This window comes from Ictidomys tridecemlineatus, chromosome 3 (genome assembly GCF_052094955.1).
Source record: "Ictidomys tridecemlineatus isolate mIctTri1 chromosome 3, mIctTri1.hap1, whole genome shotgun sequence".
In the NCBI taxonomy this organism is placed as follows: Eukaryota; Metazoa; Chordata; class Mammalia; order Rodentia; family Sciuridae; genus Ictidomys; species Ictidomys tridecemlineatus.
In genome coordinates, this window is record NC_135479.1 from 54,696,230 (window position 1) to 54,716,553 (window position 20,324).

General features: G+C 46.3%; 1 protein-coding gene across 2 annotated transcripts; it reads right to left on the reverse strand.

Moving 5' to 3' along the window:
• Positions 1 to 784: 784 nt before the first annotated feature.
• Pirt (phosphoinositide interacting regulator of transient receptor potential channels) lies at positions 785 to 19,797 on the reverse strand. Of its 2 annotated transcripts, none has more exons than XM_021731405.3 (2): positions 19,432 to 19,797; positions 785 to 4,801 (listed from the first exon to the last, which is right to left on the reverse strand). In XM_021731405.3, the coding sequence occupies exon 2, from the start codon at positions 4,774 to 4,776 to the stop codon at positions 4,363 to 4,365; it is 414 nt and encodes a 137-aa protein (XP_021587080.1). In that variant the 5' UTR covers positions 4,777 to 4,801; positions 19,432 to 19,797; the 3' UTR covers positions 785 to 4,362. The 2 variants fall into 2 exon arrangements, with proteins under 2 accessions (XP_021587080.1, XP_021587079.1); XM_021731404.3 differs by having other exon boundaries at positions 19,428 to 19,795.
• Between the last annotated feature and the right edge of the window lie 527 nt (positions 19,798 to 20,324).

Sequence of the window (20,324 nt, forward strand, 5' to 3'; positions counted from 1 at the left end):
GAAGTGCTTAGAATGAGGCAGAGATGGGGGCCTAGGGAAGAAATGTCAGGGAGATCCTTTTGCCAGGGAAAGGCAAAACAGCAAAGCTGTTTCCTTAAGGACTGGGTTTCAGGACAAAAGTGTAACTTGGCGGGGGTAGTGTGGAGAGCCACTGAACTCCCCGCCCCGAGAATATTCTTCAAATGTGGCCCCTCTGAAGTTGAAGGCTATGATGGATAGGTTCTAGAGGAGGCTGTGGAAAGCATAACCAAGAAGTATGATAGTGAATACAACCAAAGGGGTGCTTTGGTTTTTATGGGCAGCACCCCCACTAACCAACAGGGGGGCCCCATTTCCTCTTGTCCTGGGGTTCTCCTACCCAGCTCTGATGTGGAAACCCAGCATGGATCTATTCCAGAAGACCAGAGAGACAGGTTGGGGCCAGACGGACTTGGGTGCCAATCTCTGAGCATCCCTGCTTTCCTCTGTCCCCGTCTGTATCATAACAAATGACCTGCTTGTCTCTCTCCTCTGGGGACTAGCCCTGATTGCTTTCTGAGGTCAGAGGTCACATCCCCATCACTGCACCCCCAGCTCTGATGTCTGGTGTGTGGCAGGTGTCAGGAGATTGCAATGTCAGGCCAATGGCTACCCTCTTCCAGAGGGATGCATCCAGAGCCCATCTGAGGACAAGGGGAGGACCCAGGGACCCGGGGAATGATCTACACAGCTGCTGCCATGGCAGAATCATGCTTCCCTCCTCCTTCAGGTCTCCTAGGTGGCCCCACAGGAGACAGACAGATGATTCATGTTGACAGTTTTTCCTTTATTGAAGGTGAGCCCAACTTAGTTTATGTGATTATTTGAGGGACTTTTAATAACTATTCCCTTTCCTCCTCTTTGTGGTCACCCTGGAGATGTTGCCAGGGAACCCTGCAGGGCAGTGGGAGATGGTCTTATTCTTGGGGTGACCTATCACTATAGGTGAGGTGAACCTTCCTTCTCCTCAGGGTAGGAGACCTGGACTGTGGGAGGTGGCCTGGATTTCTTTCTACCTATACCTGCAGGCCACGGGGGGGGGGGGAGTGAGCATGGTCCCTCAGGCACTGAGGTACCCCCCTGGAGACTACTTGAGCTGACTGCATGGTGCCAGGTTCTGGTTGGGCTGGTGGAGACTCTGGACCTGTGAGTGAATCTGAATAGGAGGCAGCCTCAGCCAAGGGGCTGGCCATTCTTCCAGGTGCTGAGAACACAGGCTTGGAGCTCTGGAGAGAAGGAAGAAGGCAGGATCCAGATGGGCAATTTTCTGCTTTGGCTTGTATTGGAGTCTTCTCTCTGGGACCCGGGGCCTTGACCGGCTGTCCCTGGAGCAGCTGCCTCCCCGCCTCCTGGACCACTGATCATTCTGGAAGATTCTCCACGTCCACTTTCTTGGTTCCAATGCTGGACTCATGGGGATGAAAAGAGTTAGGGGCTGATCTTTCTGTTCCATTAGCATCTCAGAGTAGGGCCATCAGATCCTAAGAGGTGCCCAAGGAACTGTGTAGGTCCCTTTTCTTCCAGGAAAGAACATATAGCCATGTGGGAGAGGAGAGAAGATTTCATGGACATATTGTTTGAGTTCCTGATGAAACAGAATGAGAACACAGCAGACACCGTTAAATAGAATACAATTCAACATGACATGACATTGATTCCTTTAGGCTTCCGATGAGATTGAAGTCTCCAAAACAGAACAGCTATGGGGAGGAGGGGCCAATAACACAAATCAGTGAGCTGAAAACACAGATGCTGGTCCCGTCCTTCCATCCACAGGCATGAAAATGGTCACTGCAGGGGAAATAGGATGTCTGTGAGGCGCATGCTCACACAGGTCCATCCAACACCTCCCGCATCCATCAGGGGCAATGATCTTTGACAAAAGCCTCTAAGAAGAGGTCCTGTCTCAGGGTGCCCCTAGCATATTCCCTGGCTCACACTCACGTGGGGGAATCCTAGTGGATGCTCAGGAGTTTTCTTCAGAGCCTTTTCTCATTTTTCTCTGCTAGAAAATTTAGCATGAGGATCAGGAAATGGGGGCAGATACTGCTGAAGTTATGGTGGTACTCAAACTTCCTTCCACTTAGACATGCAGGATAGGAACATCTGCAAACGTCCTCCTCCCACAGCTGTGCCCAGACTCCAAGCTCTCGGGCTGATGAAAGGAGGCGTGCAGAGTGCAGATTTCAGGTGAGCCAGCTGGGAGCCCATCCTGAGTACTCTCACTGAGGTGCGCTTTGGGAATGCAGGAGCAGTATTACAGGCTGGTCTTAGATCTGTGTTGATATCAGAGGAAAGGGAAATGGTCTGCAAGTCCGGTCACTCGAGGGAATAGAAATTCAATTAGTGACATAACACTTGCAACAACTCCAAGATTAGTCCTGACCAACCTGTGTACAGGGGATTTGTGGGCTGGAATACTTGGCCACGCTGACATGGGTCAGAACATGACTATCCTAGGTGAGCTTGAAAGACTACCAGCTCCCTGGACTCTCAGGTAGGGAGGTTGAGGGTATCCATTGCCTCTGTGGAATTTCCCACAATGCAGCAGGAACAGGATGGACTGGGACTCTGCATATGGAACCACTGTGAAGGATGGAGACACCTGGAGGCTGATTGGAGAGAGGTTGCCATGGAAATTCGAGAAGCTGGAAGGCTGAGGAGTTAAGGGAGTGATTCTGGTGCAGCTGTCCTCCCACCTCGGCATCCACCACTGGCCTCTGGGCCTCTGGCCTGGCCTAGTGCAGGGGCCTCACAGGTGCTTCTCCTAGTCTTCCATCCAAGGGCCTCTTGGTTGCTACAGGAAGTTTCAGGAGCACTTATCTTGTGGGCACCCTCTGCTCGGTGGCCCTCTGGAGACCTACTTCCAGCCCCAATAGACTCCAGGAGGATGGCAATGTGCCCCCAGGAGAAGATGCACCTAAGGCACTTGGGAAAGCAGGTGGGAGCAGGCTGAGAGACGGGGTGAAACAGAACATCCGGGAGGTTAGGGAAGTGGCGGGCAGATTCCTAATTTTATCATGCTCCCTTCCCCCGCCCCAAGTTTCTGTACATGTCAGGCGGTTAGTTCCTGCTTCCTCAAATACTTTTTCTTTCCCCTTTTGCTAACTTTTTTTTTCTTGTTCCCTTTGGTTCTCATCTTGGATGACCCTGCCTCCAGGAAATCTCTCGGCCCTCTCCTCAGTTTAGGTTAATCACCTCTCATGTTCCCACAGTTACCCCCCAAGAACCCAGCATAGGATATTCTAAGTGCGAGTTGGCTTGACTGTGTCTCTCACTTTGGGAAGCAGGATGGGAGCAGGGACTGTGCCTAGCTTGCTCACAACCCAGGGTTTGGCCCAGATCGGGGCAACTTGTTAAATATTTTCTTGTTTGGTGGGCTGGGACAGGGATAAGAGAAGATGGGGTTTTGTAGAGTGAATTCCCTCTCTAGAAATCTACCGACCATTCAGATGTGGCAAAGGATCGATTCCATTTTCATGTCGAGAAAGATGAAGAGGAATATCATCTTACAGAATTCCTCTGCAACTTTCCATCTTGCTGTTCTGGAAATAGGGTGAAGGTTATGGGGTTGGGGAGGGAAAGAGGAAGTTGGGACATCATGCATTTGTCCTTGGCTAATTGTCAGGGTGAAAGCAGAGAGTGAGAAGGGAGTTGGTAAATTAAGGAGAACTTTGACAGTCTTAGCCTAGCCCCTTGTCTGCAGTGTAAATTCTCTATTATCGAGGATGAAACGTCCTCAGCTGGCTCACTCAGAGCCATGTCCAGAGGGATGTGTCTTCCTGGACAGTGTATTTCCCCAACCCCCCCTCCATGGTTCAGTCTTTGGAATGTTTGCTACTTGTGACTTGTTTGGTCTCCTGAAACACAAGTCAGTGTCTTGACTGCTAAAGGGAATTGAAGCTCTTAAGCCCAGCGGGCCAGAATTCAGCCTTCCCTCCTCCTCCGTAAAGGACTTCTTTCGGTCAGTTTTGGTTCCAGAAAGATGCAAATGCGGAATCCAGCTCAGGCACTCAGATATGTAAACGTGAGTTGAGTTTCTCCTTGGGGTGTAGCCTAGCCCCAAGGAATTTCCCAGCATGCACTGTCCTTGGCAGAGAAAGTCCAATGATGTCCGGATGTGAGAGAGAAGGGCAGGAGAGCAAAGAAAGGATCTGAAAGAAGCATCAGCAACAGTGGAGACTCAGCCAGCAGCGCTTCCAGGCTGCTCATGGGTGGAGCCCTGAGCTCTCTTTCCCAGTGGGGCGCCAAGAACAGGGTTTGCCTCCATCAGTGTTCTGGCATCCCAAGGAGGAAATGGGGATATGAAAGTGGTCATGGGATCTCCTCTTGGTCAAGCCACCATCAGCGATTCAGGAGGAAGAACTTGAGGCTTTGGAAGAAACTCGACTTCTGTCTCTGCTTCTGTTTCTTTTTGATGATGGGGACCCACACCAGCCCACACACCAGCGTCATGAGTCCCAAGGACAGGAAGGCGGGCCCGATCATCTTGAGGACCACCTTGGTCTTATCATCCACCTTCAAGAGGTAGGCCAAGCAGGTGATGGCCACCCCAAAGAGCAGGGTGGCGCTGCCCACCGACATGATGATGATGGGCTTGTGGTAAATTTCCCAGTTACTCCTGGGAGTGGTGGTCCACACAGACTCACTTCGGGAGCTGATGCACAGGGAGCTGGCGGTCTGGCTGGGCAGCAGATCCTTGGATTCTGGAGACTTCTCGTCTACCTCCAGGGCCTTCGGGAGAGTCTCCATCGTCATGGCCGCTCAAGACTGGCACCTAGTACTGGCAAGTTAGAGACAAGAATGAGGTCAAAGGAATCCTTGTCAAATGCCCTTTCTCTACCCAGCATCTCTCTCCAACCTGTCTCTCAATGGAGGGTAATGCAGGTCTGTTTTGCAGAAGCCAAAAGGGAAAAACCAGATGAAATCCATGCCAATAAGCAATGCCTATGCTAATATTTTTTTTTTTTGGTGAGAGATAAATATTATGTCATTCAAATCAGCTGGTTTTAATATTTAACCAGGAAACAATGGTGCCATTTTTCAAACATCAAATAAGAGCTGCAGTTTATTGAGTGGTATCTTATTTTCAACCCAACCACTCTCCAGTTGTGCGATCTAGAGTCACTTAACCTTCTCTATCACCTTGGTTTTCTCATCTATGAAATGAGGGTAATACCACTACTTCTCTCCCGGGGCTTTCGAAAGGGGTTAAGGAGTTAGGACCTGTAATGCTTTGGATTGATGCTTAGCGCGTTGTCAGTACTCCATAAATGATATCCTTTGCCAATTCACAGAGGGATCCTCTATGTGTAAATATGTGTATGCGTGTGGCTGGGCCCAGCGCTGCACCTAAACTCTTCCTTCCTTGACACATGAGGTTTCAATCTGATCTGTGCCTTAAGCTGTAGCCTTCTTTTACCTATCAAAAGCTCAGGCCCAGGGAGATGTAGTGATTGGTTTAAGAGCCCAGGATAAGGAAGTGCTAGAGCTCAGATTTTCTCTTGTTCTTGAAAATGCCAGGGTATGCACAGATGGGGGTGGGGTGGGGGCATTTCTCAGTGCACCCTGGGATTCCATGGATCTTGTCAGCCCAGGATGGTGATGTTTGGGGTTCAGAGTGTGATCTTCCAATATCTAAATGCCACCCTTCCCCACCTTGGTGGGTTGGTGACATCAAAGCAGATTTCCTACCTTCCCTTTTGCTCCAGTTAGAATCTGATCTGAATGTGGCTCTCAAAGCTTCATGGGTTGGAATTAAATTCCCACTATGAGGCATTAAGAGGGTGGAAACTTAGGCCAGCTATGATGTTTAGAAGTGGGACCATAGAGGTCATTAGGATTAGATAAGATCACTGGGAGAGGGGGACCATGTTATTGGATCCTCATGGCTTTGTAGAAGAGAGAGAGGGATCAGAAGACATAGGAGCACACTGTCTCCCACCATGTGATGCCCAGCACTACTTTGGGACTCTGTCAGCAAGAAGGCCATGGCCAGATGCAATCCTTGAACCTTCTGAACTGAGCAAAATGAACCAATTTTCTCTTTAAAGTAGCCTGCCTCAGGAATTTCATTATAATCAACAGAAATTGGACAAATACACTGTTCTTAGACTCGTAAAATTATGGAGTCCAGCCAGCTATCCTGCCTTTTCCAGCTTCTCACTAGAGTCAACCGCATTCCTCTCTCTGGGGTTCTTATCTCCGGTTCCCCACTCAGGGCATGTGGATGGATATCTGTGTGGATTAAACACCAGACACCTGCCAGAAGCTTCACCAGAGCGGTGTTTTATCAAATTCCATTAATATGAGATTAATGTCTTTCATTAAATGTGAGTTCAAGTGCAAATGCCTATATATTTACAGCAAGGTGATTAAGCTTTGAATGACCAAGTTAGATACTTAATGGCAGACAGGTTTTGTTTAGAAGGAAGGGGAGGCGGGGAGGGTCCAGATACCCTGCTTGGAGGTTTTCACCAAGTCACTACCTTGTTTTATCTTTCAGCTGTCTCTGGAGTGTCTAGAACCTGCATATCCTTGACTGAACAAGTAAGCAAGTAAATACTTTCTCCCCCACCAATCCTCTCTCTAACCTGGCTACTCAAGGCAAATTCAGGACCTGCTCCACCTATGCAAGCCAAGTCTCTCTAGCAGAAGCCCATTGTCTCCCCTGAGATATGCTCAGGCCCCTCTTAATTCAGCATTTGCTAACATCCCTATTCAGGAGTGGGATTTGGGAGATTCCCCCCTCTCCCATCCCACTTCCACCCCCTGCCACCAAAATGTTTCCTCGAGAATGGAGGCTGTTCCTCAAGATCACAATGAATCCCACCCCAACTCCATCACAAATAAAGTGCCAGCTAAATGGCTAGAGCCAAAACCAAATGTGGAGTGGGGACTTGCCTTTTGGTAACTGTTACCAACCCCATAGCCAAAGAGAGCTTGTGATGAAGGAGATGATGTCTGGAGGTGGTGACTCTGGAGCCCTGACACTCTAGAACCTGCTCTTTCCTCTAAGGCATTCCTTCTTTGTTGAATGTTTTTGATTTTCAGCATCTTCTTCAATTTAATCCTTTCAACCATTTGGGGGTACTTCCCTCCTCCACAGCTCAGGCCTGACCACTGGATTATTTTCCCACCAATCCCCAAAGCAGAATGCACCTACTCTCTAGGATAAGCATTTCTATAGGCCTCACCGCTGACAGGAGAAAACAGAAATTGTAAAATTGCCAGTTCACATTCAAATACACTCGTGGGGAGGGAGCCTATTTGGATCTCTGCTACCAAAAGCTTTGGAAAAAAAAGTCACAATGTGCTCTTGTAACCACCGGCACACAGATGGATCCTGTGGCATATTTGCATAAGCTAAATTGTCATTTGAAAGGCCATCTTCTGAGGCTGGGATTATGGTTCAGTGGTAGAGCACTCGCCTTACAAGCATGTGCGAGGCACTCGGCACCACATAAAAAATAAGTAAATAAAGGTTAAAACAAAAAAGAATGCTTTAAAAAAATAAGAAATAAAATAAAAGGTGATTTTCTCTCCTGTGGGGTGGAGTTGAGAGAAGAGAGCATAAAGTGTGTTAGGAGATCTTGTGTTGCTTATTGCAACCCAGAATCATATGGGGATGCCTACTCATCTTTAGTAGGAGCTTTTCCCCACTGCATAGTGATTTCTAGCATTTTGCTATGAAGGCTCAGGACATGTTATTGCCACGTTCCTACGTCGGAGAGTCTGTGATGGAGCAGTTGGAATGCAGAGGTTCTCAGCTGTGCCTGGGAAGACAGCTGGGCTGGGCCGGGAAGGGCTTGCTCCTTGTACATAGGAAATATACAACAAGGGGCAGCACTGCCAGGCCGGAGGGAGTCCTGGATTCTGAGAGAGAGGGAAGCAGGACTCACTAGGCCTTGCTGGAAGCACCTATCATATTTTTGGCCGGACAAAGCCAGGCTTCGTCTTATTTCACAAGGGCAGAGGCACAGGCCTGGGGAAATGTAGGAGTGTGGCTGGCCCTCACTTCCCTCCATCCCCTGGCCCATCTTCCTAGATTGCTGTGTCAGGATTTCAGGCTGAGTTCTTTGGACTCTTCTTTGAAGCTCTTTGCGCTGCATCACGGTTGGTCTAGATGAGCCCTGAGCACGCTTCCAATACAAGAATCTTGACTTTTTCATATTCTGTCCTAAAGTGACCTTTCTCTGAGCATGGGAGGACTTCCAATTGGCAATTCTCTAACATTGATCCACAGCAGCACAGTATGAGGAATAAGAACACCCTTGTAAATTTTTCATGTTACATTTATTCAACTTAAAAAACTGACTTTTATTCTCAATTAGGGCACTTCCATCTTTTTTTTGGCATTGGAATATTCTTCATCTTATGAAATGCCCCTGAAGGAAGAAGATCATTGGTTTTGATAGTAGCTATACTTGGCAAGAAAAATCGGGCCACTCTGTGGGATCTAGGTGGATGTCTGTCTGTCTATCACCTATTTATCTAGAATGCAATAGTCCATGAAATCCCAAAGAAAGGGGATCATTAAGGAGTTGACTTAATTGGGAGGAAGGATGAATCCTTGGCAGAGTGAAATGGCAGGAGGGATGTGCTTCTAGGTATCACTGAAGGAGAAGCAATTGTGTTTGGCCAGGCAGGGGACAGGTCATTTCCTTCCCTTCTCCCACTTCTCCCCTCTCCTCTCTTCCTCTCTCCTCATGTTCTCTCTCTCTCTAACTCTAACCAGGCTGGATGGAGGCAAGGAACCATTGTAAACAGAAGGGATCAGGAAGGGTGAAGCCAGAGATGGAATACTGTGCTGGGGAGAATTCGGCCCGTTTATTCAAGGTTTCAGCAAGTCACTAAACTTACTCGTAATGGCTGCATGCACAGGACACCTCTGAGTCTTTGGCACCAGAGGAACCACACTTTGAACCCACTTTTCCACTTACGAGCCACGGGATCTTGGGCAAGTTACCTAGGTCTCCAGAACTATAGTAGCTCCATATATAAAATAGGCATGAGAGGTTATTTACCTTGTAGTATTATTGTAACTGTCAAATTGCAAAAAGGTACCACTACATGTTGTAGATATTCCAGAAATAAGCCTGGTTGGTGTTTTAATCATTTTCTTTCTGGTTTCCTGTTTTCTCATGTGTGAAGTGAAGGAGTTGGGCTAGGAGGCTTCTAAAGCTATTTTCGATTGGCCTGTAGACAGTGCATCAACTTGAATTCGGAGAATCCAGATTCCCGTGAAATCACCAATTCAGGAGGCGGTGGGAATTTTACAACATTTTGTTACAGTCTGAATAAGATTCTGGGTTCTTTGTACCCCTCTCTAGTGGCTTTTCTCAACCATGGCCCTGTTGGCATTTTGGATCAGATCATTCATGGCCACGGGGGACTGTAGGTTGTAGAATGCTTAACCACATCCCTGGCCTCTACTCATCAGATGCCCGTGTCACCCACAAACTCTCCCTCAAAGAATATCTCCAGCCGTGGCCAAATGTCCCTGGGGTGGGGGTGGGGGGCAAAGTCAACTGTGATGAACCACTGTCCCAGGCCAGCTTTTCCTAGCACTTTCAGGGTAAAGACTGAATTTTCTCACCTTCCATTCCCACTGCACCTGGCATACAGCTGGCATTTAGCAGGTGCTCGGAGAACCTGGTCCTGCTGCTGCAGCTCTGTGGGGGCAGGAGGCATCACCTGGGGGAAGCGGTCCACTGAGAACTACCCTTCCACATTTCAGTTAAGATACTGAGGTTTGGTTTGGATGTCTCAGGGGAACCGAGTCTCACTCTTTATACTGTTGGGTTGTGCTCCCCAAAGATAGGTCTACTCAGAACTTGAGAATGTGGATTGTGGATAGGGTTAAGGATCTTGAGATAAGATCAACCTAGATTAAGGTGGGACCCAAATCCAATGACTATAAGAGAAAGGAAAGGGAATTTTTATTTTATTTATTTATTTATTTATTTATTATTTTGGTACTGGTGATTGAATTGGTAGGCACTTGATTACTGAGCCACATCCCCAACCCTATTTTTTTTTTTTGTATTGTTTTTAGAGACAGGGTCTCCCTGAGTTGCTTAGCACCTCACTTGTGCTAAGGTTGGCTTTGAACTCAAGATCCTCCTGTGTAAGCCTCCTGAGCTGCTGGGATTACAGGAATGTGCTACCACACCCAGCAGGAAAGGGAAATTGGACACTGAGAGTTTAGGACTACATGAAGGGGGGAGAAGAGATCGAATTCATGCTTCTAAAAACCAAGGAGCATCGAGGGTTGCCAGCAACCCCCAGAAGCTGGGAGGGAGGCTTGGAATATGTTTTCTCTCCAAGTTTCTGGAAGGAAGCAACACTGCAGACACCTTGCATTTTGACTTCAGGCCTGTAGAAATGGCAGATAATAAACTTCTATTGTTTTAAGTCACTATGTTTGTGGTTATTGTTTTATGGCAACCTTTAAAAACAGAATACACCCAACGTCTCTTAAGATTCCTGGCAATTCAGAGGGGGATAAGGGATGAGGAACCCAGAGGCTGATGGACACTTCCTAACTCACCACAGATTTGAGTGTCTCTTGGCCTTCAGGGTAGCAAGTTGAGAATGGAGGATGGGTTCTTCTCCCCTGGAGGCCAAGTTGGAAGTATCCTGAAACTGGTTTGGTGTACAACCAGGGACAGGCAAGCTGCATGCTCCGCCATGAAGCAGTGCTGGTTGGAACCCTAGAAGAGTGGGAAGCATCTCCACACAGGAATCTCACCAACAGGAAATGCTACCCACAAAATAATATGTGCCATGAGACTCCATTTACATAAAATCCAAATCCCTGTAAAGCAATCTGTGCTAGGACAGAGCAGGGAAGTGCCCCCTTGGGTGGGCACAGTGACTGGAAGGGGTACGAGATAGGAACTTCTGGGTCCTGGCAGCGTTCTTGTTCTGACCCAGCCACTGGTTCCATGGGAGTCTACTTGTGGGCCTCTTTCTGTGTGTACATTCTACATCCATAAAATGTTCAAACCAAGACAATTAAAAGCAATTGCTAAATGCAATATGTTCTTTTCTTTGGATTCCGATGAGAACAAACCGATTGTACAAAGGCATTTGGAGCAATTAGGGAAGTTTTTTTTTTTTTTTTCCTCCCAGTAATGGAGATTGAACTCAGGGCTTAGTGTGTGTTTGGCAAGCACTCCCCTAACTGAACTGCATCCTCAGCCCCAATTAGGGAAGTTTGAATAAGGACTAGCTGAGTCTTAGTCTATATGCAAACCATCATCCCTTTCCCCGAAACAGGTCCATTCCTGGAGATCGCCTATCCTCCAATAAGCTTGGTTTAACCCAGGTGGTTCCTGGCCTTCAAGGTCAAATCAACTGGCCCGCACCTCCCCTGCTGACCAGATGAGGGAGCTATTCAGGAATACAACAAAGGCAGCTTCTACCTTCTGTTTTAGTGGATTCTTCTATTGGGTTACAATTTTAGTTCAAAGTTCGTTTAACAGAGAACATTTATTTGTTTTGGTTGACTCCTAATAGTTAGGCACACTTATAACTTACAGTGTGGTGTTTTGACCGACCTCTCTCTGCAGATTCAACCAATTTGGGGTCAAAATTCAGAAAAAAAAATTATATTGAACATATACAGACTTTTCCTTGTCATTACTCCCTAAACAAATATATTCTAGCAATTATTTACATAGTGTTTGTTGTTTTAGTTATTATATGTTTTAGCTTATTATATATAATCTAGAGATATCATTATGTGTATCCATAAGACACTACTTAAACAAAAAAAACTATAATAGCAGAAAGATCAGTAAAGAGAATGGGATGGGGGAGGAAGGAGGGAAGGATGAGAGGAAGTACTGAGGATGAATGATAGCAAATTATATTCCATGCTTTTATGATTATGTCAAAATAAATCCTAATATTATATATAACTAATAAAAACCATTAAAAAATACAAAAAGTATATTGAAGGACATGTGTAAGTTATATACAGCCAGTATACCCTATTATATAAAGAACTTGAATAGCCTCCGATTTTGGTACCCCACAGGGTGTCTTGGAACCAATCCCCTACAGATACCAAATCAAATCAGGGTAATTAGCATATCCATCACCTGAAACATTTATGATTTCTTTTTGATCAGGACATTTAAACACCTTTATTCTAGCTATTTGGACAACTGAAAATATTTACTCAAGGATTTTTTGTGCCATTGGACCCACCCAGGGCATACCAGTCTGGAACGTCAGAGCTTACAGACTGAAGGGAAAACAGACATTTTCCATATTGATGATGACTCCTGCCAATGAGGTCAAGGATAAAGTGGCTATCGAATCACACCTGGAGCCAAGAATCCAGTCTCCTGGAAGGATGATTAATTGGAAGGAAACAAAGAGACCAACAGGAGCCGGGTAAAGCTTGATGGGGGGGGGTACTTTTACACCAAGGTCTCAAGGGACTTTTGAGAGTGTGAATTGTCAGGGACTCTGCAAGGACTGCGACTTTGCTGGGAGCTCCAGTGCTTGTTGAGTGTTGAGGGAGGGGTGAAAGATCCGGCTGGAAATGGAAGCAGGATTCAGATCAGCTCCACCAGGCGGTGGCCAGCTGCAGGCCACTCTGCTACTATACAGTCTACAAGCCAAGAATGTTTTTTAAAAATTGTTGAAGAAAGCAGAAAAAGACTATTTTGTAGTAAACTAAAATTATATAAAATTTAAAATTTTATGTTCTAAATAGCTAATCTCATTTACTTATTTATTGCTGCTTTTGTAGTTATAATTTCAGCTCAACCGACTGCAAGGCTTGCAAAACCTTAAAATCGTCACGATTGGGTCCTGGACAGGAAGTTTGCCGGCATCTGATAGAAGGTACTGAGGGCCAAGGTAAAGAGTGGCAATGGAAAGTGATAAAGGGTTTAGGTAAGAAGATTGATGAGCTCTCATTTTCATAGTAGGTAAATCAATCCAGCTTGCAGGAAAGAGAGTAAATAAGGGAATCCGAGACTGAGATGCACAAAGAGTAATTTAGATGCTGTCCCAGCAGTTCAGGTGAGGGACAAGGTGGCGGCGTGTTTAGTTGCAGCAATGGAAGTAGAAAGACGTGCACAGATTGGAGGTTTACTAAGCAAGGAGGTAAAGATAGCAGAATGTGACTAGAAGGAGACTGTGAATTCAAGTACAAAGTCCTTAAAAGAAATTATGATTTAAGCTGAGAGCAATGGAGCTTACCTATAATTCCAGCCACTTGGGAGGCTGAGGCAGGAAGATTGCAAGTTCAAAGCCACCCTCAGCAACTGAGCGAGGCCCTAAGCCACTCAGCAAGACCCCATCTCAAAATTTTAGAAAAATATATAAAGAATAAATAAAAAATTAAAAAGCTGGTGCTGTGTCCCAGTGGTTAAGCACATCTGGGTTCAATTTCTAGTACCCAAAAAAAAAAAAACCTTCTCTCTATATATGATTTAGAGATAAGCAAATATGGATCATGTTGCTAAATAAAATGAAGGACACTTTTTAATGTAAACTTGAGATTAACAACAAGTAGTTTTTTTTTTAAAAAGTATACGTATATCCCAAATATTGCATGAAGCATTTATACTAAACTCAAATTTAAGTGTGTGGTTTTTACATGTATTTGCTAAATTTGGTAACTCTGAAACTCAAATTTAAGTGTAAATTTATTTGCTAAATTTAGTAACCCTAAGTAGGGCCCCATCAGTTTTCTCAAAGAAATGTTGATTTTTGAGTGATGGTGGAGAATCGGGACATGGAAATGCAGAATGGGGGCTAGGAGGAGGCTGCCCTGGGTTTGTGAGTGGCACTTTTCTGGGGAGACTTATGGGAAAGGACATGAATGGTAGAGGATTGTTGTTAGAGGAGACCCACGTTTAATTCTGGACAAAGGAAGACATAAATTATGGAAAGATTGAGGATGTGGGGAGATTTGTTTATAAAGGACTTTGGGGTTCAGATGGCCTGGAGGTAAGGAAGTAGGAGGGAGGAGGATCAATGGTACAGTAGCATCTTGGGAAAATCCCTAGAGCCTCTGACATCACTGTAAGATGATTCTTCCCTTTGCCTTAGAAACAGATATAGTTGATAGACCATTGTTCTTAAAGAAGATTCCATAAGGAACTGTGGGCTCATTCCTTAGACCACTCATCACTGCAACATGGAATGAGAGCTGGTCTTATTAAAATTACCTCTGTGTCCAGAGATTGGTTGCTTTGGCCAGTGTCTATCAGACAAGGAGTTAATAAGGTTGCCGTTGGCATTTAAACCAAATTTCAGTTTCTCCCCTATGGAAATCAACAAAAGAAGTCATCCCAAGTCCCCTTTCCAGGTGTAGAATGGCAAAGGTGTGGCAGCAGGTGGCAGGTGCCTTCCACCTGTTCTCTATTTTGAATAAGTAAATTTTTTATCGCCCCCCGGCAGAGGGCAGAAGCCCTGCATTTCTCCAGGAGTAAAGGGGCAGCCACACCCTTTTTACTAGTTTCTCACTTTGGGAGTCCTAACATTTCACTCTTAAAGGAAATTCCAGGCTGAAGAGGAGCAGCGTGCCTAAGTTTAGCCTGATTCTGGCAAGACAGCAGGCAGAATGATGATCTATGTGTGGTCTGAGGTGTTCACGTCTTGGGCATTGTGCAAGGAGGTCAAATGGTGAGGAAAGGCAGGGAGTGTTGGTTTCTGAAGGACGAATCCTAGAAATCTACCAGTAGATGGGGGATCTCTCAAGCCTTGAACCAGGACCTGAACCTCCCTCAACCTCACCTAGAGTGAACCCTCTAGGGATGCTGTTCCCACTGGGAACCAGCAACATGATGGGGCTTCTAGCTCTCTTCTCCTTGGCCTGGATGTGAGAGGCTCTGGGGTTCCACTTGAGATGCCCAGAACCCCACAGTGATGAAGCCCTGGGCTCTGTGTCTTGAAACCTATGTCCTGGTTTGAAAGAAGAGTTTATCCCTGGCTTAATTGGACATGTGATCAGAAAAGAGACTCCAGATAAGGAAAGGGAAGGGAGAAGGTAGGAAAACAAAACAAAACAAAACAACACTGAGGATAACTGATTTTCAACAAATTCACCAAAGGAATTCCATGGGGGAAAAAAAAAAGTTGTTTCAATAAATGCTGGAATAATTGAATATTCCTGTGTTAGAAAAATGAAACATTTCTTACCCACCCTACACCAACAAAAATTGATTGGAGATGAATTTTATGAACTGAAATATTAAAGCCAAAGCTATAAATCTTTTGGAGAAAACAGGAGAATATCTGTGACTTGGAGGTGAGCAAAGATTTCTTAGAAGAGAGGGGGAAACAACAACAATAATAAAAAAATGAGATTTCATCAAACTTTAAAATGGGTGCTTATTTAAAGACATTGTTAAGAAAATAAGTAGGCAAGCTCTGGACTGGGAGAAATATTTATAAAATAAGTATCTGCTATAGCTTATTAATCAAATAGTCAATGAAAAATGGGCAAAATATTTAAAAATATTTATCCATTATGAGATAAAAATGAGTTAAAAAAGTGCCTAAAAATAATATAGTATCTGCTATAGCTTATTAATCAAATAGTCAATGAAAAATGGGCAAAATATTTAAAAATATTTATCCATTATGAGATAAAAATGAGTTAAAAAATGCCTAAAAATGATATAGTATCTGCTATAGCTTATTAATCAAATAGTCAATGAAAAATGGGCAAAATATTTAAAAATATTTATCCATTATGAGATAAAAATGAGTGAAAAAGTGCTTAAAAACGATATATAACAGGACAATGCACATGAAACCCACAATGAGATATCAGCACACACTCACTACTATGACTAAAATTTAAAAACTCTCATGGTACTCCATGGTGGTGAGAACGTGGGCCAACCAGAGCTCTCCTTCGCCACTGAGGTGGGGGTGTGTAAAATTGCTAGTTTCTTATAAAGCTAAACACACATCTGTCCATGGACCTCGCAATTCTACTCCTAAATAAACTTGCTCCTGAGAAATGAGAACGTATACCCACAAATGACCTAGACACGTATTGGACGTTTCCATTTACAGAACATTCCAGAGCTCATGAAGGTGACAAGCCTCACCGCAGTGGTGGGAGGGATGGGGAGGAACCAGCTAGAGGACATATGAAGGATTTTCTGGGGTGGATGGAGGTGTCTTCTACTGACTCAAAGTGGGAGTTACTCAGGGAGATGAAGAGATGCCTCAGTGAGAGGAGAGAATCTATTCATATACTCATGTCCCAACCTATGGTTTGGTGCTGAGGATCTGCAGACTGGTGAGTTATAATGAGTGTTCAAGATAAGAAGGAATTCTATTCCCTTCAGTAGATTCCTCAGTGTCTGAAATGAACCACTTAATGGGACCATGGTTAAAGTGAATAAAGACGACCCAATATGTGTGTGTACCTATGGTTCTGGGAGCTCTTTCTTCCTCTCCAGAGTCCTTCAGGGGCTGGAGCTGGGTCTCCCTCAATTTCCTGTGTTCTCCAGCAACTGCTCAGCATTTGCTGAGGCTTGAGACTCAGTAATTTTTGGTAGTCTCAGGATTGAACCCAGGGACACTCTACCACTGAGCAATATCCCTTTGGATTTTTTTTCTTTTTGATTTTATTTCAAGACAGGGTCTTGCTAAGTTGCCCAGGTTGGCTTTGAACTTGCCAACCTCTTGCCTCAGTCTCCTGAGTAGCTGGGATTACAGACCTGTGGTGCCACTGTGCCTGGCAAACATTGGTTAAATGGCTAAATAGAGGAGTTATGGTGGGTGGAGTGAGGAGATGCTTTGCAGGTGGTTTGCAAAGCAGTTTCTTTTGGATTTGTTTGCTTTTCCGGTGTCTGGTTGGGGCCAGAGAACCCAGCCCTGGCTCAGGCCTGTCCCTTCTCACTCAATTGTTATAAACCATTCAGATCAACAATATGATCAACTCCTCCTCCCCTGCCCTTCCTCTGCCCCTGGGTCTCTGTTCACATCATGAAGACAGGTTGGTCTTCTGCTGGCCGAAGTCTGACAGTCTGCTAGGACCCCGAACTGCTGCTTCTCCACAGTACAAGCAATGTCATACAATAACGATAACTAGTTACTAGCCACCCAACCTTCATGGTGTGCTGGGAGCCATGCTAAGCCCCTGGTCTGTGTCCTCTGGTCAAATCCCCCCAACACGTGGCTGAAGGAAGTAGGATTGCTACCCCATTTTGCAGATGGGGAAACTAAGGATCAGAGAGGTTTAAGTGATTTTTCCCAAAGTTACGCATTGGTGAGTAGAGAGGCGAGAAGAGAATGTGAGATTTTGGAGCCTATGTGGCTTCAGAACCCAGGTTGAGATCTATTCTTACTCCTCTTGGGGGTTGGTTTTTGAGAAGAGTGGGAGGATATTGGAACTGGGATGCAGGCAGTGAATAACACCATGATGGTGGCTGATCTGGCAAGGGGTTGAACAGGTTGGGACTGTAGGGCAGAGCTGCTAAGGATGTGGGGGGTTCTGTGGCGGGAGCTCTGAGCTGGACCAGTAGGGCAGAATGAGGCTTGTGGCAGAGCAGGTGCAAATTTACCACCATTATTCCACCAGCTGAATATAAAGTACCTGGTACGTGCTGCTTTCCTCACCTGGAGCATCCGTTTAAATCCTCACAGCACCTTGAGGCTGGTACTATTAGTACCATTTCCATTTTTCAGACGAATAAACCAAAGTTCACAACCGCCTGTCCTCAAATCCTGCACCATGTGCTCTCAGAGACAGAACCCTGTCTCCCCCACACCCCCTTCTTCTTCTCTTTTCTTCCCCCCTATTTTCCTTCCTAGCATTCTACCACCTCTATAGCTGTTCGTCTTTGTCTTAGAACTCATTTTCTAGTCCTTCCCTGGAGCTACCCTCATTTAAATGTGCGATGGTCAATACTAACAGGGTTGCCAGGTTTAGCATATACAATTACAAGGTGTCTAGCTGAGTTTGAGCTTCAAAGCAACCACAGCCACTTGTTTTTACTATAAGAATGTTCTAACATGGCATGGCACATACAGATACAAAAAAAAAATGCATTATTAGAAGTTCAAATTGAATTGCACATTCTGTAATCCATCTGTAACCTTATTACAAGGGGCCTCACTGTACCGCTGCTCCTGGGCCTGGAGTTATCTAATTCTTCCCCTCTCTCCTTGCCAGACCCCTCCACCTAGCCAGTTCTGATAGGAGCTGGGCTATTCTGGGAATTGCAAGGACCTAACACAGAGGAAAGGGCACACATGACCTAACAGCGAGGAGTCTGGCCCAGTGAATGGGGATAGGAAGAGAGGCGAGGCGGGCTGCCGCGTGCAAGTGCTGTGACGGCTTAATTGATTATTCCCAAGGAGCATCCAGCGTGGGTGAGAATCGAAAGGTCTTTCCCTCTCCCTTCCAGACTCCCCCTTCCTGCCACACCCAGCGACAGCTTGTCTAGGCCCATCCGCAGGATTTTTCCTTCTCTTGCTCTGCTGCCCCTCTCCTTACCAGGACATCCAGTTGGTGACAGTCCACTCCTCTGATAAGGTAAGTGGGTCCCTGTGCCCGTGCTGATAAAGTAGAGGCCACAGGGACTTTCAGAATATGCTGTTTTTGCTGTCACCACGGCCACCACAGCCACCCATCTGTTTCCAGCTCACAGGACTTCTAAGAAGGAAGCTTTCCCTAAGGTCACAGTCAATCTGGAGGGTGCCCCTCACTTTCCTGTTCAGGCCACGCAGTCAGTGTGCAGGATCTGGGGGAAAAACAGCTCGGGAGATAATGCGTGTAACCACCCAAGGCGGGTCCCTAAGCACATGCCAGCCAGACCCAGCCGTGTCTTTGTCCGTGTTTCCAAACGCCTGCCTTGTTTCCCCTTTTCCCGAGATGAAGACTGCCCAGACGGACCAGTGTGCTCCACCTTGTTTTCTTGGCACCTGCCCTGGGCACGGGCCACACCTGCAGGAAGGAGGGACCGCTTGGCAGCCTCCGAGGTCCAATAAGGGATGCCCAGGAGGGCAGGCTGGGTCTGAGGTCTGGCCCACACATGCTGGGGTCTGTGAGTGACCTTGAACTTCACTGTCTGGACTTTTTGTGCCTGTTCCAATAGGTTTGGGTGGTTGAGTCCTGCTCACCCCTTCCCTCCAATGGCTTCCCAGGATGGAAACCCCGTGTTACACATGCAGGGCTAGAGAAACCCTTGGCACAAACATTATTTTCTCCCGGGCGCACGGCAAGAGACACTTCCCTCTACCATGGTGTACCAGCACTGCATGGGCAGTCCCCTCCAACCTGCTGGCTGCTGTCACTCACATTTGCCTCCAACTCCAGTTCAAACACTCAACACTCTAAAGCCACATTAACCCCAGCTCCTTCCTCCAGGGAGGTGGAAGAAAAAAAGGGCAGAAGGGAACCTTCTCTTACTTACTTACTGTCCTCGATGTCCCAAGGGAGGATGGGGGACCCGGGACCCACTGGGTGCTCGCTCAGGGAGGAAGGTGGCGATAAGTTCCTGCTCCAGTCCTTCATCCCAGCCAGAGAAAGCCACCCTGGCCACATCCAGAAGTCGGTGTGCTGTGAATCCCAGCAACCGAGCAGGCTCCAGCGGGGATGAGCTCACCAGGATGTGGCCTAATGGGTTAACTCTTTGCAAGCTGCTGGCACAGGCACTGGGGATGTGGCTTTCTCGGCTCTGCTCAGCCACTATTAGATGAATCTTGTGAAAAATTCATGAGGCTTCTCTGCAGTCCGGTGGAGGCGTGCCTTTGGTTGATGGTGCCTGGGAAGGGCGGCTCCTCCGGACCCGACCCCAGGCTCGGCCATCAGAAGATCTGGGCTGGGGGAGGTGCACAGTGGTGATGGTTGATTATACTTTAAGACTGACTCAGAGACTGGGTCAACTGTGCCTCAGTGCAGGATTTGACAGATCTGGGAAGTCCCATTTGTTTTGGAGGTTGGAGAGAACACATGCAAAATGGCAAGAATACTTCTGGGTACTTTCCAGTGCCTATGGTGGACCCCTTATGTTACAAAAATGCCCACACATAAAAGCATCCCCTACCCCAGGTTCAGACATCTCTGAGCTGGGGCAAAGCAGCATGTTCACCCTTACTTCTCTCAATTATGTTCCTATTGCTTTTCTACTGTGACAGAAGGATGCCAATCACTACTATGGGAGAGGAAGGTCCCCCACTTTATAAGCCTTGGGCAGACTATGCTTGGGGAAGCTGGATGTCAGCTGCTGGGTTGACAGTTTTCAAGATGCCAATGGATACGCTGATTTAGATCGGCCCTTTTCTACACTAACCCAGGATGTGGGGAGCTG